At 40.0% G+C, this 20,481-nt stretch overlaps 1 protein-coding gene across 9 annotated transcripts in view; it reads left to right on the forward strand.

Annotated features, from left to right (window-relative positions):
• Nucleotides 1-20,481, forward strand: part of RGS7 (regulator of G protein signaling 7) — a 488,122-nt gene that overhangs the window by 444,494 nt on the left and 23,147 nt on the right. For all 9 annotated transcript variants that reach the window (XM_070602542.1, XM_070602545.1, XM_070602547.1 and 6 more), the window contains 6 exons: nucleotides 3,293-3,367; nucleotides 10,651-10,749; nucleotides 12,800-12,861; nucleotides 14,035-14,145; nucleotides 15,412-15,537; nucleotides 20,186-20,372. In XM_070602542.1, the coding sequence (XP_070458643.1) occupies nucleotides 3,293-3,367; nucleotides 10,651-10,749; nucleotides 12,800-12,861; nucleotides 14,035-14,145; nucleotides 15,412-15,537; nucleotides 20,186-20,372 (660 nt within the window). The remainder of the gene's footprint in view (nucleotides 1-3,292; nucleotides 3,368-10,650; nucleotides 10,750-12,799; nucleotides 12,862-14,034; nucleotides 14,146-15,411; nucleotides 15,538-20,185; nucleotides 20,373-20,481) is intronic.

Consider the following 20,481-nt stretch of genomic DNA (forward strand, 5'->3'; position numbering starts at 1 on the left):
TTAAAATAGAAATCATGCCAAGTCACTTCCCTGTTTAAAGCCTTCCAGTGACTTCCACTCATGTTTAGAATGAAACCAAAGTCCTTACCAGGGTCCACCACTTCCACCTAACCTAACCACTTTCCATTTTCTGTGGCTCTGAACTGTCACAGGGCGTTTCCCTCCCCTCTGCTGCAGTGCCCTCCCTTCTGCCTCCTGACGTTCAGAAGTCGTTCATAGCATCCATTGAAGCAGGATTACATAACCGGCAAGGATCTGTAGCCAGCAAATAAGACTGAGTAGGACTGAATGAGTGAATATTATGGAGAAGGGTGAATGAGAAGAATTCCAGAGTAATTGCCTCAGACAGCTTCCTTAGTTTGCAGCACTTAGTAAGTGCAGGGGTCAGCAGGGCTGAGAGGATCAAGGCTAAATCAATTGGCAAGTGCCCAAGAACGGAAAGGAAAGCTTTAATTGGATCTTTAAAAAAATATATCCTGAGATTGGACACTTTAAAATCTATAGTCACTTCACGCAAGGGCAAGGAATCATTTTAATTGAGGTACAATATATTACAAATTGAATTTTTAAAACTTGTACTGTGTTACAAGAGGACAAGTTTTTTCCAGTAATTTAATTGTATTTGAACGAATAATTACATATATTCAAACCTTTGATTCTCCTAGAATCGTGTCTTTTATAAAATCTTCCAGGAGTATGCATCTCTCTTCCCATGCGCTCTGTGTGCCACCTCATTCCTACATCTCCGTTCGTTCGTCGTCTCGGGGATTGTTGTGCCCGGTTCCACGCCAGCCGTGGGGACTGAGTGTAGAGGGAGCTGTTGCCCATGACCGTGTCCTAGTGCCGCTCTGGCCCAAGAGCGCTTGCATTCTCCCAGGTCGTCCTGAGCACAAGCGTGCCTTCTGCTACAACTAATGAAAATGCATTGTGCCATGCAAGGGACTAAATGGCGTTAAATTCTTTTAAATATCAATAATGAAACCAAGTATTTCAGCTCCAGTTTTGCAACTCATTAAGACACTTAGATGAACACTATGGCAGTGATATTTCTCAAGCCTATGCTTCTTTTGCTCCTTCAAGAATGGATTTCAAGGCGTTAAATTCTACTTTTTAATAAATGGTATGATGGTAATGTTACAACACAGCTTAGTTTTGTTGAACATAGATTCGACTTTGAATCACTAGAAATAACTTATGATTCTTTTCTAGGCCAATGTAAATACCACTTTATTATTCCTTAAATCCACTAATACTTAGTACTTATTATACCTGGAAAACAGCACATATTTGAACATTTTTACTGAATGCCTACTTGGTAATGGTAACGTTAATTATATCTTATTGGGAAGATATGTTTGGTAGTACAGAAAACCAATTTATGCCTAATATTTCACGTGGATGTGGTGCCAGCTAGTGGTCCATATTATACATGTTTCAAAATATAACTGACTTCTTTAACTAACCAAGGACAAGATGGTCTTATTGAGATCAAAATTGCTTAAAAAAATTTTTTTTAAATATCTGCCGTGTTGGTGAGAACCAACAGAATGTACATCAGAATGGACGTATGAAATGCTTTGTTGCGGTGTAACGCCCTGTGCCAACTTCTACTCAGCCCTGTGCTCCTACAGGGTGATGATTCACATGTCTGTCATCCTGAGTATATTAGGAGATCATTGAGGTATGGATCATGCCTTTGTTTCTGTATCTCACCATTTATTGCAAGATCTGACAATTAGATGCAGAAATAAATAAAAAATTTGAAAAAGTATTGCTGTATTTCATTCACCACAGTGCCTGATTTCTGAATACAGTTATTTCATGGGTTATCAAAAACTAGGTCACGACTTTAATTATCCAGAAATATAGCAGACAACTTTGAGCATCTAAGCTTTTTTTTTTTTTTTTTTTTGCTAAGGAAGACTTGCCCTGAGCTAACGTCCACTGCCAATCCTCCTCTTTTTGTATGTGAGCCGCCACCACAGCATGGCCACAAACAGACAAGTGCTGTAGGTCTGCACCCAGGAACTGAACCTGGGCCACTGAAGTGGAGCACACTGAACTTAGCCATGAGGCCGCCAGGGCTGGCCCAACATCTAACCTTTTTTAATCTTCAAGAATCCACTCTTCGGACCTGCCTGGTGGTGTAGCAGTTAAATTCACACGTTCCACTTCGGCTGCCTGGGGTTTGCTGGTTCGGATTCCAGGTGTGGACATGGCACCGCTCGGCAAGCCATGCTGTGGCAGGTGTCCCACATATAAACTAGAGAAAGATGGGCATGGATGTGAGCTCAGGGCCAGCCTTCCTCAGCAAAAAGAGGAGGATTGGCGGCAGAAGATTAGCTCTGGGCTAATCTTCCTCAAAAAAAAAAAAAAAAAGAATTCGCCCTTTAAGTTAGCTATCAGAGATCTGCTTAACCATTAGCTGTCCTAAGAGGTTCTTTTAAATGAAAGGAAACTGGAGGCTGCTGAGACGTGCATCCCAGGGCCAGTTTAGTATTTAACCATTTAGCCGTTAGGAACAAATTTTGAACTGGCCGATTTTATTTGCCTGGGATGGGAGCAGAGTTATGGAACATTGTCTTAGGGTTCAGTCTCTAATAATGTTTACTTTTAGGATCAATACCTTCTTATTAATTTGCTGATTAATAGTGTTAATAATTGGTTTAAGTAGAACTTTAGATGTCTGCTAATGGCTCATTAATGAAGATTAAAAAGTCATACTCTTTTAACTTTGAGGGTGAAAATTCTAATTCTCTTTGGGACTGCAATCAGATACATCCCTATGAGAGGGAAAAAAATCCTTCAGCTTTGTGCCTTCAATGGTCGACACAATTTCTGGGCACTCACTGCTGGCATTTGTGTTCTAGACATTTGCTCCCAGCGTAAAATCCCTGCACACTGTGGCCTTTGTCCCAAGCTCCCATCCACCTACTAATCTTCTGGGAACCTCTGTGCCCTTTACTACTAGGGCGTGCAACAAGGTCTGGATCCCTGGCCAGTTGCACACTATAATATCAACACTCACTTTCACATGTGAAGCCCGTGCATTTCTTTTCCCGTTTCTCTGGAAGTTACTGGAGCATGGTATGTGAAGGCTTTCGTGTGTGAAGAAGAAGAGTGTGATGTATTTTATGACTGGCTATTGCTGAGAGAGTGGCTGTGGCCATTTAGAAAGAGCTTTCAGTGACCTGTGCAATCACAGCACACGCTCAGGTTCTGGGAGCAAAATGCACTGATCCAAAACTTCACACCCAAAGATTCCTCTGTCTCTCTCTTTTTCCATTTCCAGCCTGGATGTGTAAATACCACTGAAGTGGACATTAAGAAGTCCTCCAGAATGAGAAACCCACACAAAACACGGAAGGTAACATTGACGTTTGTTGTGCTGATCTTGGTAACGACTTGCACTGTTTAGACGATGTCAGTCATGAAATACTTTCTCCTGTTTCATGGGGTATCTTCTAGTATCTTCCCTGTTCCTCTTTGTCACTTGACTGGAAGAAAATCACGCTCTGCTCTCCTGTCAGTCCCTCTCTCCTGAGGAAATAGTCCCATCCTGATCCTCCAGCACGCCCAGGTCCCAAGGCGCGCAGGTAGCTGTGACCGGACCAGTTCTGACAGGAGAGGGGTGAGGATGCTGAGGACTCCTCTTCTCTCCATCAGAGAGAAGAGGAGTCATCAGCAGAGAAAGGCATCCCTTTCAGAGCCCAGAGGATGCGGAACAGTGGTTGGAGATATCTGAGAAAAAGTGATACTGATGAGAGAAAGCCATTTTTAGAGAAAAGTCTAAGGAAAAATGGACAATGTAAAGATGTTTAACTACAGATATTGTATAAGGACCCCCTTTAACATCAGAATTTTGTGACACAACCGTAAGATAGGGGTTTATGATCAGTGTCTGTTATGTGGGGGAATACATAACCCAAAAAAGCTATACAGAATTCAGTGGCATTTTAAATAATCTTTTGCAAACATTTAGCAGTAGTACCTACATATTTTTTAAAGTAGCACGTACACAAAAAAGGCATTTTTATTCTTTCCATAAAGATGCTTGATATACATAAGAATTCCTGGCCTGTAGCACCCCTCTGAGGACACAGCCCAAGGTTGGCACCACTGGATTAAAACATTGCACAAAGTTCAAGATCTTCTATTCGATGCCTTTTTCTTCATGTAGTGACAGCATTTTCCAGGGTATGTGTCCCTGTAGTAGGCACTAAACATTTTTTTGTAGTCTTATTTTCTGTTATCTTTTTCTTCCAGTCCTGAAAACATCAGCATCATGTTCAAAGACCCAAATATGGTCTGAGTAACTTTTCTTTCTTTGAAGGCAGTTTACCTTGATGTTAGGGTAAAGAAACCACAGGAGAAGTGCCAGAAACCCCACTCAGATGCAGTGCTCGAAAGCTTCTGTCCCCAGGAACTCTCTGAGAGAAAGAGGCACAGCCAGACCAAAGCAAGCCTGTCTCCAGTGACAGATCCTACTCAGTTCCCTTCATCCTCTGCTCACGCGGCACATCTTGACCGCACCAGGGCCTAGCTTTCTGGAAGAAGATTCAAAAATGCGGTCAGCTGTCCAAAAAGTACATTGTCACCTCTCATACTTTCTGCATTTTGAATAATTACTCTTCGTAATACCTTAATTTGTGTCAAGTTTCCCCAGCAGACACCGACTGAGATATGCTCCGATTCAGAAGAGAAAGTATGAATTATCGAGAGAGAACTTAAAGATGATAGAGTGTCCTTTACACTCTCTTTTTAACACTGTGCTCAGGATTGATATCTTGCCCATGCTTCACATGGCATTGTTCTCATTAGGAGTTTGACGAGCGTTAGTTGGCAGTGTTGCTCTTCACGTACCGTGAGCCCTCATTTAACGATGGGAACACGTGAGGCATAGAAGGTGAAAGCTGTGGAGAGGTGGCATCACTGAGCTCTGTCTGTCTAGGTTGCTCCCTAATTTCCTGGGAGTCAATAGTGGTGGAAGCACAGGGTCTAACAGCCGAGCTATTTAGCGCTAAGAAGAGAACGGCGGGAGTCCTGAAGAACGCGCAGCCATAGCCTGCAGGCCCTTGTTTTCAGGAATTGGAGAACACTGATTTTCTCACCTGTGGATAAATATAGCTTCTCATAGTCAGAAGTGTTAAATTTGCTAGAATCATCACAGTTAACATTATTTTACATAGAAGGTTATGGGACTCTAAGCCACATCCTGGCTTATCTTTTAGAATGATTTCCACTGCTACTTTGGCTCATATTTGGTTAGGAACTGGGACGATCCGTTCAATCAGCAGATTTAGCAAGTCCCTGCTTCACGCCAGGCATGTCCTGGCCTTCAGGTCTTCAGCAGTAAGTGGGACAAGCGCGAACTGGCTCCCACACTCACGGTCTAATGAGAATGCGCACATTGAACACGCAAACAAGTATCCACACATATAAATAATTACCTCATTTTGTTAAGTGTTATATATTAGCCTGCTCCAGCTACCAAAACAAAATACCACAGACTGGGTGGGTTAAGCAGTAGGAATTTATTTTCTCACAGCTCTGGAGACTAGAAGTCCAAGATCCAAGTGCTGGCAAATTCAGTTCCTGGGGGGAGCTCTCTTGCTGGCTTGTAGGCTGCCACCTTCTTGTGTCCTCACAGGGCACAGAGCTTGCTCTGCTGTCACTTCCCGCTCCATAGGATTAGGGTCCCACTCCATGACCTCACTTAACCTTTACTCCCTCTTTCTAGACCCCATCTCCAAGTGCCATCACACTGGAGGTTAGAGCTTCAACACACGAGTTTTGAAGGAACGCGACTCGGTTCATAACATGTTTTTAAGGGACGTTAAGTGGTTTGAGCTTCTAAATTGCCACATCGTGTTTCAGTGAATTCCTTGACGACAAGCGGTAAACTGTTCTGTCATTCTCTGAGTTTCACAGCTCTGTCCCTGTGGGACAGGCAGTCTGTGGGATGGCAAGCCCCAGACAAAAATGGCCAGGCCAGCCGACCACCTCTGGAAACTGCCTTTGCCTTCTGCTGTGAGCTGGGCCGCGCCCGTTGCTCCTTCTCTTAGCTGTGTGATCCCCTTCTGTCTTACACTGCTGCTGGTAAGGGGGCAGAGCCCCTGGCCCCTGCTTCATCTTTGAAAACAGATACTGCCCTTAGCTAGAGAGCTGCTGTTCATCTCTTTGGGATTCAGCAGTAATGATATTTCTTGTAATATTATATCATAACAAGAACAACGGACCACTAAACTCCTGACTCAATAAACAAGCATATATACCTGAAGAATATCGGGCATTGGAATGTTATATTTAATTGTTGAATTTCAAACGTTTACCAAATATGTGAAGAGAAAGCTTAGAAGTCTATCTGATTTGAAATATTTTTAAGAATTTTGGATGAGTCAATTTTTAAATCTTTTAAAATCTGTCTTTACTAAAGTACAAAAAATAATAAGCAATCTGTATTGCCTCCAGTCCCTATGAGAGATGATAATGTAACAGAGCCAGAAAGAAATCGGCCGAATCTTGGCAAAAAGTAAGGGACACTGAGTGCCTTACTTTCTTCAGTCCGTTTCCAAAATGTTAACCATAATGGGTCAGGCCGTGTACTATCCAGGGTTCTGTAGAGAAACAGAGCCAACAGGATGGAGAGAGAGAGAGAGATTTATTCTAAGGAATTGGCTCCCATGATTGCAGAGGCTTGGCAAGACCAAAATCTGATGGGGTAGGCCAGCAGGCTGGAGCCCCAGGGATTAACTGCCATCTGCTGACAGAATACCCCCTTGCTTGGAGGAAGTCTGTCTTTTTGCTCCATTCAGACCTTCAACTGATTGGATGAGGCCCACCCACATTATGGAGAGCAATCTGCTTTACTCAAAGTCCACTGATTTACATGTTAATCTCATCAAAAACATCCTCATAGAAGCACCCGGAATAATGTTTCATCAAATATCTGAGCACTGTGGCCCAACCAAGTCGACACATAGAATTAACGATCTCAGGTTGGACCCCTCTACGTGAGAACAGTGGGGGGATCCTAACACAACGCAGACCTGAGGAATCTGACAAACACATATGTGCAAATGCAACTGAACTCCTGCTTTGCACTGTTTCCTGTCACCTCAGAACCCCTGTTTCAGAACGACAGTGGACTGTTTCCCGTCTCTCTCTCTGTCCTCTGTCACCTTCATGTGCACACTATCGCACTTAATATTTTAAGCAGCAAATGTGCCTATCCTGGAAAAACAGTTGGCAAATTCATGATTAGATGGCTATTTTTCCTGGTAGTAATGCAGTGGCTATAGCTGTTTATACATAAAAAGATTGGCATTTCCATAGGCAAAATGTGTAAATTTAAGTTTTAATTGTGTTACATAACAGGGTGAACTACTCATATGCTAGAGTAACATGAGTGTTTGAACTAAGGAGTACAGTAGAGTCGCAGGCAACAGGAACTCTGCTCGAACCAGATTGAATAAACAGGAGAATATCGTGAAACCTTGGAAATAGGCAGGGGCAGAGCTGGCCCTGGGTCTGACTACAGCCAGGGGCTTGAACACCGTCGCAGCTCTGTCAGTCCCCCGCCAGTCTCTGTGGTCTCTCTCTGTACTGGCTCCTCCACGTGGCACCAGACACGGTCACAATCTATTCTCTGGTTGAGCTGAGCGATCCAGAGGAAAGAGAAATATTCCCCACCATCCCAGTCAGAAAAATTCCAGAGATAGAAAGTTTCCATTTTAAAGCCCCCTCCCCCTGCCAAAACAAAATATGAGAGAATTTTCCTTAGATCACTTCTAAAATATGAAGGAAAATCACACGGTAACAGATTTATGTAGAAAGTCAAGTCCGTTTTATTTAATGAGTAGCCTGTCCAGTATTTGTTTGGATGATACTGTGTATGAAAAGTGCTGATCTAGGCACCATGGGGAATAAAAGAATGCATTAATCAAGTCACAGCATCTTGATTTAGTAATTAGTTTTGTTATTAAAATTCAAAATGGATCCAAATTAGTTAACTTGATTTTTTCCCCAGCTGCAAATCTTAAGACATTCAGATAATTTCATTCCTCTTCCTCTCTCGTCCTCCCTGTTGCCAGCTCTATTCCACCCACCTTGTGCCAATATTTTAATACATTTCCTTTTTCTAAAGACTGCAAAGCTTTTTACATTGCAAATCATCCTCATAACTTGTATGCCAAAATTGGTTCGATTTCCTTACCTGCTTTGTCCATAAAATGAGCTCTGGACATAAAATTGCATTATTCATGGCTATTTTCACTCTAGCCAGGAATCAAAGTTAAAAGCTATCAGCGGTCCTCAGGAAATGCACAGCTCCTGACCGGTGGAAGAGAGAACTCCCGATGTTTATTTGCGTGTAAGACAAAAAATGGGAACTCCACAGCCCCCTCAGAGCCCAGAGCCAGGCTGCTGGAGGCCACCTGACACGATGCCCCCAGGAATTTGGGACTTACATAGCACTTCCTGAAGCCCATGTGAATGCACGAATGTTCAATCTAGCAATCTAGAGATAGACGGTAACTTACGGATCATCTTACCTCTATGACACCATAATCTGTGGTATTTTTCTAGCAATCTTGTTAATTCTTTTTAATCTTAACCAAAAGACTTACTGTTAAAACTGTCATCTATCTTGTCTTATAAGCATTTATTACATGAACTATAGATTCTTATTAAAGAACTTTAAGTACTTAAAGAAAAGTAAGTGTAAATGGAAAGTTCGAGCTTTAGAGTCTTTTTATTTTCTTTATCAAAAATTAGTATGATACAACTGAAAAAATAGCAGACATGGAAAAGTACAATTTGGGCGTAATTGGTCATATTTCACTTGCCTAATTTTTGAAAAGCAACCTCCACTGGCATGTCACAGTTCAGAAGGTTATTTCATTTAATGAAGTTCAAATGTTAGGAGTAGGAGTCCATATAGGATATTTCTGTTCCTTCAATGGAAATTGTCTCCTTAATTTATATACTCCAGGCCCTCTGCTCTTGCTATTTTTTTCTTTCCTAATATTTATGACAGTTTTAATCACATATTTATTTGTGTGGTTGTTTGTGTAATGTGTTTCCCTTCCACTAGGTTGCGAGTTCCAATGGAGGGGGAGCATGTCTGTCGTTGTTTACTACTGTATCCCTAATTCTTAACACAATATCCAGCATATCGTAGGTGTTCAATACATGTTGAATCTGTGAAAGATAGAAAAGAGAAAGTTCAAGCCCCTCATTTTAGTCCTGTTAATAATTAATGCATAGCGTATGTGCCACTCCTGGGTCAGATGGAAGCCCAGTGACGGGAACTGAGTTCCAAGAGGTTGGAGCTGGGGCAAGTGAGGGGAAATTGAAGGACCTACCAAAGACAGTCTGAATTGGATGGTTCAGATAGGTTAAACCCAAGTCAAAATCTGTTAAGGAAAGGCTAAGAATCAATTAATGGGGAGACTCGAGGGGGGAAAACTGAGTCCAAAGAGCCCAGGCATAGAGCCAAAAGGTTGACATTAAGCAGAGATAGGGCCCAAGTGAAAATAGGTCAGGAACAAAACACGTTTGAATTTAGAGATACTGGTAAGGTTGGTGATGGGCCTGAAACTTGGCTCCTTTAAGCATCAGGACCTCCCCTCTTCTGATTTCAAAAGTTTCTTTCCAAACCTACCTGGTAACTTTAATTTTGTGAGCTCATGCACTTCTGTTACATCCTCATCCTTCATCCTCATGTCCAAAGAAAAAGCGCTCAATAGCACATGTTAAAATCTTTATTTTAAAGTAATAATACTTTGATATTAAAGAGAAAGCAATTTGGCCTCTCCTCTGAGTTGACATGTTGGATGTCTCAGCCTCAGTTGGGGATGGGTTTTTTGTCTCATTAAGTTCCAAGATCTTTATTTATACTTACTAAGCAATGAGCCTTCTCAAAAAGAGTGTTCCTAAATAGTAGGTTTGATCTTTTGACAAAATAGTAAAGAAACAATGGGGCATCAAGAATTCCAAAGATACGTGAAATCTTTGGGCTCGCTGATGTTCGCGAATGGCACCAACAGCAAGGCTGGTATTGTGCGGTAAACAGACCACGCTGAGATGGGAAAGTAGGAGCACTCTGAGGTGTCCTTGGTCACACCATCGGAGACCAAACAGCAATGGAATTCTTAACCTAGTCTCTCTCCTCAGTACTCCGTTCCTTTCCTATGTAAGGATCAGGTTACTTTTATCTTCTTTCAGTTTATTAAGTTTTTATTGTATTCTGTATCTACCTCTTTTTATTCTGAAATCAATACTCATTAAGTGTTGATTTAAGTGATGTCATTAAATGATGACAACTGGTGTTGTCATTCCCCAGCTTCATACGGTCAGCCCATCCCCAGATTTTATTATCACACTTACAGTGTTCTCTCCGTATAATCAATGATTCTGTCAACATTAATAATCTAACCACATATTTTTTTCAAAGAGCAGTGCTTCTATTTTACATTCATACGATATTTATGATAGCAGTGCCTTTTGAATTTTGATAAGAAGCTTAATCAAATATGCCGCAAAGCTTTGAGTTACCTTATTGACCATATAACACAAAATTACCTTTTAGGAAGTCTGTGACTGCATATGATGTTCATTGTAACATATTTCTTTTTTATTTTTCTGTAGTCTGTCTATGGTTTACAAAATGATATTAGAAGTCACAGTCCTACCCACACACCCACGCCAGAAACTAAAGCTCCCACAGAAGATGAGTTACAACAACAGGTGGGTCAACCTATAAAATGAACAGTTAGTGGTTCGCAGAGAAGTAGCGATGAAGACCAGATGGTGAATGTTGATAGCAGGTATTTTTAAAAATTATTTGTATGGTTGGCTTTCTCATATAGGAGATTTACAATTAAAAGGTAATGTAATTGTCTAATGTTAAGATATGTAGTCACTTGAAAATGTATCAATATATGGAGATGGTTTTCAAAACTCTTCATTCTTTAATTCCTCCAATCCTTTTCCTCCTAACCAATTTTTAAAAGTCACATACACTGATTTATAAATGCCTCCAATATCAAGAGTTATTTTGTACACCAGAACTCTGTCTTAAAAAATGAAAAGACAAGAGCTCAGTGACATTGAGTCACATGTTTTCCATACCCAACAATCTGACGTGATCTTCACAAAAGAGTTCTTATCCTTGTTTCTATAGTACAGTCATGTGCCATATAATGACGTTTCTGTTAACAATGGACCGCATGGACGACAGCGGTGCCATAAGATTAGTAGCATATAGCCTAGGTGTGTCGTAGGCTATACTGTCTAGGTTTCTGTAAGTACTGCAGGGGAGGAAGAAATTTTCCACCACCCTTCTAGGTTCTTCCAGCTGGTCCAAGAATTAAAGTGACATGAGACATTAACAAGACAAAAATAAACAAAAGTTCAATAACATATATACGTGGGAGAAATCCAGGAATACCACATAACTCACCAAAATGGCCAAAGCCTTCACCTTAAATATCATCTTCAGCTAAAGATGAAAGATATTTGTGGTAGGGAGGGTCAAGGACTTCAAAGGGAAGGAAGGCAATTCACAGGGAAGTGAAAAGGTGCAAACGTTTGGAAAACAAGTGTTTGGCCACAGAAACAGAAGAACACAGAGAGGAGCCCAACCCACAGGCTATGTTAGGTTCCTCCCTGTCCACCACCTAGTTCATGTTATGCTAATGCGACAGCTCACTTTCTCAGACAGGTTTTTTTAACTGAATTCTTTTAGGCAGTTAAGGAAGAGGTAACAAGAAAAACTTTCCGGGTCTTTGGTTTCTTAAAAATAATCAGCCTAAAATAATCCTCATGTTAAAGAGACACATTCTGGGGTGGCACATTTTGTTCCCCTTCGGTACACTCTATGATGTTCTCACAAGGGCAAAAGCACCGAACAATGTATTTCTCAGAACATATCCCCGTCATTAAGCAAGGTATGACTGCACTGATCTCTAGAAGTCTCTCGAAGTTTGCCGTTATCAATAGTGGTATACAGTCATGGTATATATTACTTCTTTTTTCGCCAATTGATCGATATCACTTCTTTTCTTCACCAATTGAACAATAGTTTTGTCTTCAAGTAATATTTCAAAGAAAACACTAGTCTCATATCAAATAATAGTTAAAAATCTTGGTTGGTTCAGTCATGAGTCTTTTCCCATTCTTTTCCCCTAATATTTTATAGGAAAATAGTTTATCGATAGTGTAATACATACTTTTCTAGTATACTTATAATCACCATGAAGGAAAAGTAGTTAGAGAGTTTTAAATTAAAGTTTTCCATTTGTGATTATGTCCATGTGAGTATTTGTCCTGAAATGTTGATAAAATTATTCTCAAAACATATAGCATTGATGCCTTGTTGGGATATTATTAGGAAGCAGGGTTTATTTTGAAATTACGGTAACAAATAGTGAATAAATTTATTTTCTGAATTCAATATTTGAGAGGTAAATGTGATTCTGATTTGGTTATTCACCATGAATAAATGTTTAAAATCTCTATAATACTTTAAAGTTACATTTTATTAAACCACACAGAATGTTCGAGTTCATTGCTGTTCTAAAGTGATATTCCTTATGTTTACATTCAAACAGATCTTAATTTTTTGTTGACTCTTTCAGATCCCTCTGGTTTGATTTTTTTATAGATTTTGAAATTTTTGAATTTTACTGACTTACAACATATTCTTGTTTAGAATTGCCCAGTCTATCAGAATTTAGAGTAGAAAACTGTGAGAATGTCATTGCTTATGTAACTTCTTCTTTACCTCTCTTTTCAGATAAAATATTGGCAAATACAGTTAGATAGACATCGGTTAAAAATGTCAAAAGTTGCTGATAGGTAAGTATTTCAAGATGTCTATATAAATGAAAAATATTTTATGACAAATGTGTTAAAAATGGTAAGAGACCTGTTGGGAGGGGAGCTAAGATAAATAATTGGAACCTCATAAGAAATATTTTGTTTTTGTTTTCTGTACATAGAAAACTTTCAAAGACCTCTTGTGTTGTAGCTTAAATGACACAATGATCATTATTGTCTTAAATCTCTAGTGGTCCAATCCTTGTGCCACCAGAATCAGATACAGAAGACCATTCTGAGGAGTTGAATCTTTTCGCTCCTGCTGGGAGAAATGAAACTTTTAGCTTACCAGATTCCCTTTTGGCAACTTAGAGCCTCTGCAAATTCATCTTAACATTCACATTACTCAGCTACTGCATGACTTCAGAATTTGAATTAAATTGAGATTTTACATATTTTCCTTTTCTTCATTTAAATCTGTTCTTAATGGCATTCTTGTTCTTCACTTTGGGGCATTGCCAAATCCTAACCCTCAACTTCTTTCCTCTCCTCTCTCTTTTTTTTAAAAAATATATATTTTTGTCAGGGCTGGTCCAGTGGTGTAGTGGTTAAGCTTGTGTGCTCCGCTTCAGTCACCCGGGGTTTATGGGTTCACATCCTGGGCATGGATCTACACACCGTTCATCAAGCCATGCTGTGGCAGCATCCCACATACAAAATAGAGGAAGACTGACACAGATTTTAGCTCAGGGACAATCTTCCTAACAACAACAACAAAAACCTTTGTCAGTGATTCCTCTTTTCTCTTATTTCTGTAAATACTTTTGTTAAAAGTTCCCTTTTAATCTATTCTCCAAGTTGGCTTAAATCAGTTCAGCTGTGGGTGGACAGGTTGACCAAGGATTGGAACTGACCCTTAGCACTGCCCTTCACACACTGACCTCTTACATTTTGCTTCATTTTAACGGAGGGATATTGACTCATATAGCTTAGGCATGGAGAGAGATGGAATCCTCAGCCACATCTGTCTGCCAAGAAACACAATAAGCTGATGCATGTAAGTTATTGAAACTTGCAAGCTGCCATTGGATTTCATTCTATAAACAAGAAACCACTCTTTGGCCAGACCTTTTTAGATTCTGTCCCCTACCTTGGACTGGGTATAACGTCAGCCAGAAAACTAAGGAAAATGAAAATGTTTTTTCTCTCTAGTCTGCTAAGTTACACGGAACAGTATTTAGAATATGACCCATTTCTTGTGCCACCTGACCCTTCTAACCCATGGCTGTCCGATGATACTACCTTCTGGGAACTTGAAGCAAGGTAAGTGACATTTTCTTTTCCTTCCAAATATTTCACCTATTTCAGAGTCCAGGTGAAAGAAGAAGAATCCTATACCTGATTAATTGTCATTTTAAAGGTGATTTTACTCTGTACCTACATTAGCCCATGATATAAATTCCTTGCTCAGGGTAATGGTTTTTGAAATGTAGGTATTTGCATTTGTATTAAGATTTGCATTTCCAGAAGGACTGGCACAAAATTGGAGGTGAAATGTTTCTTGGAAGACTAATCGGAGTTGAGAACTTCAGTTCTTGAAATTTAGTTCATTGTTTTTAGCTTCCTTGAAAATCCAAATAGCCACAAAGATCCATGTATTCAAGTAAAACGAATGCTAAATTCATACTTACTTAAGCCCAATACAGGTATGCCTTTATAAACTCAATTTTAACAGAGTGGACTTATTATAAACACCCTAAGAAAAACAGACAAGAGACTGACTTCTTAAGAAAACCAAAGCACAGTTTAAGCCTCCCTGATTTCTTCCATGAGCTATAAAAGTGAAAAATTAGATCATCAGCGTTGTCAGATTCATAAAAAGATCACTGCATATCACTTCACAGAGTGAGAGGTTGGTATTCTTTAGCCCTTCTCTAGACTGCATTCGTGACCTTTTCTTTCTTTTACATCCATCCAGTGGTTCGTAAATGCTTGACAAGTGCAGAACCGCTCATCCTTAAGTTCTAGATTTTATAGATGAGGAAGCTGGAACCCCCAAATGTTGTGAGTCAGCCAGGATTACGTCACACATTTAATCAATGGCAGAGTCATAAACTAGGATTAGGCCTTTTGGTTCCCAATGCGTTTTCCCCCACTATGACACAGCACAAGATTGCATTGTGTGGTGATTAAGAGATTGGGTTCTGGGGTCAGAATGTCTGGAACATTGCCCTTCATTACCTGTCTGACAGTGGCAAGTTATAACCTTCCTTACACCTTGATTTCTTCATCCATAAAATGAGAATTATACAGCATCTATCTCATAAAGTGGCAGAAAAAACTAAAAGTGCGAACCCGTCTAGAGCACATAGCACCTAATGTTCAAGAAACGTTGCACTTTATTATCAATGCCTAACTTATACCTTACTACAATTTCATGTGAAGCCATTAATCAGAATGGTTTTTTTCCTGAAAGATAAGTTAAAGATGGGAATTTCAAGGCATATATAATTTTGAGGGGAAATGTAATAGCAGAAAATGGGACTTGTAATGAAAGGAATGTATCTGACTTTGTTCTATCTCCTATAGCAAAGAACCAAGCCAGCAGAGGGTAAAACGATGGGGTTTTGGCATGGATGAAGCATTGAAAGACCCAGTTGGGAGAGAACAGTTCCTTAAATTTCTAGAGTCAGAATTCAGCTCAGAAAACTTAAGGTAAGACGTGTTGTTCAGCTCTTACACTGTAAACCAGGAGACCTACCTGTGATGTGTCTGGTTACTTTGGACTTAATAGACCAATTACTCTCCCCCAACATCACAATGATGATCTGAACCCACTGAATTTCTGCCACTTGGTGGAGGAGAGAAAGGTAACCGAGGCAAAGCCTGTCCAACATTATCAATTCCTTATAAGGGAATATTTTTACACTGTCTCTTGATCTTTTAACCAAATAAATTTGGTGCATTTGAAAAGGACTCCATAAAGAAGTGTAATGTAATACTTAGACTCAGGTTTGGCAGAGTGGGAATAGCCAATTATGTTTATGCAGTTAAATTAAAATATCACCTATTTACCAATATTGGTTTTTGCATATCACTTCTCAAGTAAGATCTAGAAAAAGAGATTGGATGCTCATGTCAAATAACTTGGACAAAACCATGGGAGTAGCTCATTGACTTTGCACATTTAAACGCAGCCTCAGGGCATCCGAGAGCAGCGCAGCATTGAGCTGTTAGTAAGGGAGGGGTGCACTGTCTGCCCATCTGTTGTAAACATCATCCTAACATATTTTTGAAATTTTTCTAACTTGAGGCACCTGGAAATTGAATTTTTAAATGTGTGACACTGGAATAGATTTTAATGACTCTATTTAAGATCATTGAAATGAGTGATAACTTTCCACTACATAAAACTGTTTTTCCATGAGCTCTTTCATTCATTATTCTTCTGAAACACGATACCCTAATTTGCTTTCCCAAGACTTAGGCAGTCCTGTGAAATTCATCTCCGGAAAGGTCTCGGCATTCGTTTATTTTCATTGGAACTAAGCAGTGCCAAGTAGTGTCACATACCAAACCATTTGGAAATATGTAGAACTTTGGCAGATGTCCCATGGATTAAGCAAGATGACCACAGACAGAACCTGGAAGAAGTGAATTATCTATGTGTGCTTATCATGGCTTATTGGGATGGAGCTCCCTATTCTCTCAAGCTTATGGGAACCCTTCTCGACAGGGCTTTCACAAGATCCACAGCTGCTAAACATTTTTATTGGGCCTGTTAAATAACATTTCCTATATTGAGGACCCCTCATCAGTTATTGAGTACAAGAATGCATTTTTAAAAGCAGAGATAAAGGATTTTTTAGCCTTTTAGTGGATGCAGAGGTAGAGTTCCCTCTAATTTTCTAAGTTTTTGAAAAAATGCTAATATCATGGGTATCATGATGAAGAAATAAACAAGTAATGAGCCTCACCAGTATCACCCAACCAAATAAAAATGGTTCCCATCTCATTAAAATTACGTCTAGTGGTAAATACAGAGAAGAAAACAGATCACAACACAAAATGACGGGTGTTTGCATCAGAGAAGTACAGAGGGTTGGCCAACCCGGAGCTGGAGATCAGCAAAGGCATCCTGGGGGAAATGGCTTCTGGCCTGAGACCTGGGTGACAAGGAGACAACAGGCGGAAAAGGAAGAGGGAAGAAGCTTCCGGTCAGAGGGAAGAGCATGTGCAAGCTCTGTTTCATGAATAAATTGAATCACTGCTGCCTTACTAGATCAAGCCTCAGCCGTTTCTTATCTCGATAACGCTGTGCCACACTAGTTTCCCTGCTAAGTAATTACGTATAATAAATAGTACAGATTTCATGTATATACACATATATACAGTTCTTGAGTATCTACCACATGCCTATTATATGTTTCCCTAAAAGATAGATAGATAGATAGATAGATAGTACATAGAGGATAGAAAGATAGATACAGAGATAGGTAGATAGATAGATGATAGGTAGACAGATAGACAGATAGATAGACAGGTAGATAGATAGACAGATAGATAGATAGATAGAAAGATATAGATATAATTCTCGAACACCTACTATATGCCATAATATGCTTTATATCCACTACTTTTGTAAGTATGCTGCGTTATATTTTGTATTCATTTTTCTGGTTATCACACATCTAATTATCACAACAGAAATGTGTAAATATTCTTGCCCCACTTTACAGAGAAACAAAATATGTCTTGGAGAAATTAAGCATCTTGTCCAAGTCAGATTGGTAATAATCAGCATCCTAGGCTTTCTATTAAACCGATACCAAGCTACTGTCCACTCCTCCCCAAATCTGCGCCTGCCTGCTTCTGCCTAGGTACCTAGTGACACAGACTGAGGGAGACAAGATGGTCCAGTTAGCTGACAGCTAACTGCTCTTAAGTAAGTCTCCAGACATCTAGTCTAAACATCAGCCCTCTAAGCACCTGCTGCTGATGGAAGTGCCGCGCTCGCATGAGCATTTTCTTCAAGTGTTAAGACAGGAAAAAAAGTCAAGAAATACTGCTATTGAAAAGTATTTATGCCTCAAATAGAGCCCCCGCTCTCCATTGCTATGTTTTTGCTCCCTCCTTTTTCAGGTAAAGCACATAGCTTAATGTGAGGACTAAGTAAATGTAATAACATGATTTTTATGGTTGAGTGCCTAAAAATGTCAGACACTTCCAAAGTTCCCGTTGCGTAATTTATCTCATTTAGTCTAATGGAAACCCAGTGAGATAGACATTATCATCCCATTTTACTGATGAAGAAATTGAGGTTCAGAGACATGAAGACACTTCCAAATATAATATAATATATATTCCCACATAATAAGTGGGGTGGCCCTTTCCATTCTGCTAAGCTATTACAACGGTTATTACAATGCTGAGGTTAAGAAAGGCACCGATGCTCTTAGGGAGGCATTTGAGGGCGTGGTTATGAGCATGTTGTCTGCTGCAAATCATCCGGGGCAAACCCCAGTATTGCCACTTATAGTGGGCCACCTTAAGTAACTTAATCTTCGTATCCCCAGGCTCCTCTTCTCTAAAATGGAGGAAATAATAGCACATACTCTATACAGTTGAAGGGACTCCGTGAGTTAATATAAACAAATCGCTTAGAACAGTGCCTGCACTTACGTATCAGTGTAGGTGTTACTATGGCCTCCTCAAGCCTTTCATATTTTATCTGTATTTCCAAGTCCACTTAAGATGTCACTGCATCTGTAACAGCTTTCCTAGACTCCCTTTTCCAGCCCAGAGCCCCAGCAGAAGGGCTCTATCCTACTCTGCATTTCCAGACTGTCCAGTTTGTGCTATTTCTTGAGTCCCTCACGTGCTTCCTTGTATTGTGACCATTTGAATGGTGTATCACTTTTTCTACCAGTTCTTTGAGAGCAGAGCCATTCTTTTGATTGAAGTGTGGAAGCGTACTGGGATGAAATTGAATGAGCATTAATTACAACACTTAGGCTCCCTCAGATTGCACATGGCATTCCTTTTAGATTGCACAGTGTTGAAATCTGTATTTTAGGAGAAAATGGTCTTAGCCTTCCCTTCTGAAAGCCATAATGGTAATTTCATGTTTAAAGCGTTGTCCAAATTGGATTATCCACTCTTACATATATCTACAGGAGAATGACATCTAGAAACCGGGAAATCGCTAGACTGAGTTGTGTTTGATATTCTTATTCTAGTTCAAATGCTTCATTACTTATTTCTGACCTGTCATTAATGCCCAAGCTAGAGCTTAATAGTTATGAAGGTACAGCTTATCACCTTGTACATCTCTTAAGACTCTCTAGCATCTTCGTCTCTGTGGTCATCTTCTCCATTCCTTGGTCACATCTACCATTAGAGTGATAACAGTCCCTGATGAGGACAACGTAGACCCAGTAGTTCCTTTTAAAGTATTTTTTGTTTTAACAAACTATTATGATATACATATTTATCTTTTCCACATTATTTCTAGGTCTAACCAAAAAGGTATAATAGAGTGAGATTGAAAGAAATGAAACCCATAAATGCTACGTGGCCCCTTACGATTAGACTTTGCTATTTGCTGGTATCAGGTTCTGGTGTTCCTTCCTCTTAGCATATATGCTCTATACAGAAGTGTATAAAATATGTTTATATATTTAGAAGTAAGCCAGGGTATTTTTTCCAGAGCTTCTGAATTTCTATGATGCCTCTGCAAATTTAAGCCTTTCAAAGAGTTGCATGTGAAAGCTTGCTGCTTCTGTCATTCCATAACCAAATTAAATAGCCTAAAATTAGTTACGTGCCCTGATTTCTCCAGCTCAGGCCTTTTCTGATCTTGTATCCAGGCCTCTTTCATTCCAGTAAAGCTTCGCTGTAATCCTCTTGTCAGGGAGAGCAGAAAATCCTCTCCATACTAACACTCATAGCTCAAATGGACAAAAGATCGAAAGAATACAGTATAATGTGCTCCTTTATCCCCCTGATCAGATGCTTTGTGTCACTCACCCTCATTGCCCTGAAACGTCTTTTCTGAGAGACGCTTCTTCAGCAGTTCTGCTTGGCTTCAGGAGAGATAAGGGTTGTATAGAATCGGGGTTCTGGCAGATATGCTTTTAACAGCAACCACTTAAAAGAGACTGTTTTTGATATTACCTTCTGAAAGATTTTATATCTTTGAATACAACTAATGAAGAAATTAGCAAAGGCCTGGTCTTGGAAGCCCTTAGAGAAAGTGGGTTTGTTATCATTCATCACCGTGAGTTTTACAATCAGTGAATCTTATAAGAATTTTCAGATTATGAGGCATCGGAGTAAACTCGTGGTGTCACGTTTTGCATAGATTCTGGCTGGCAGTGGAGGACCTGAAGAAAAGACCTATCAGAGAGGTTCCCTCCCGAGTTCAGGAAATATGGCAAGAATTTCTGGCGCCAGGTGCCCCCAGTGCCATTAACTTGGATTCTAAGAGCTATGACAAAACCACGCAGAATGTGAAGGAGCCCGGACGATACACATTCGAAGATGCGCAGGTTGGTACAGAGGTGGGCCTTGCACTGTCACAAATGTGCTCCTAGGAAGTTGCCGTTTGAGATGCTTTCGTTTTCTTTTGATTGCAATTGCAGCTGTGCCTAATGTTTT

The sequence above is a fragment of the Equus przewalskii genome, chromosome 31 (assembly GCF_037783145.1).
Source record: "Equus przewalskii isolate Varuska chromosome 31, EquPr2, whole genome shotgun sequence".
NCBI classification, from domain to species: Eukaryota; Metazoa; Chordata; class Mammalia; order Perissodactyla; family Equidae; genus Equus; species Equus przewalskii.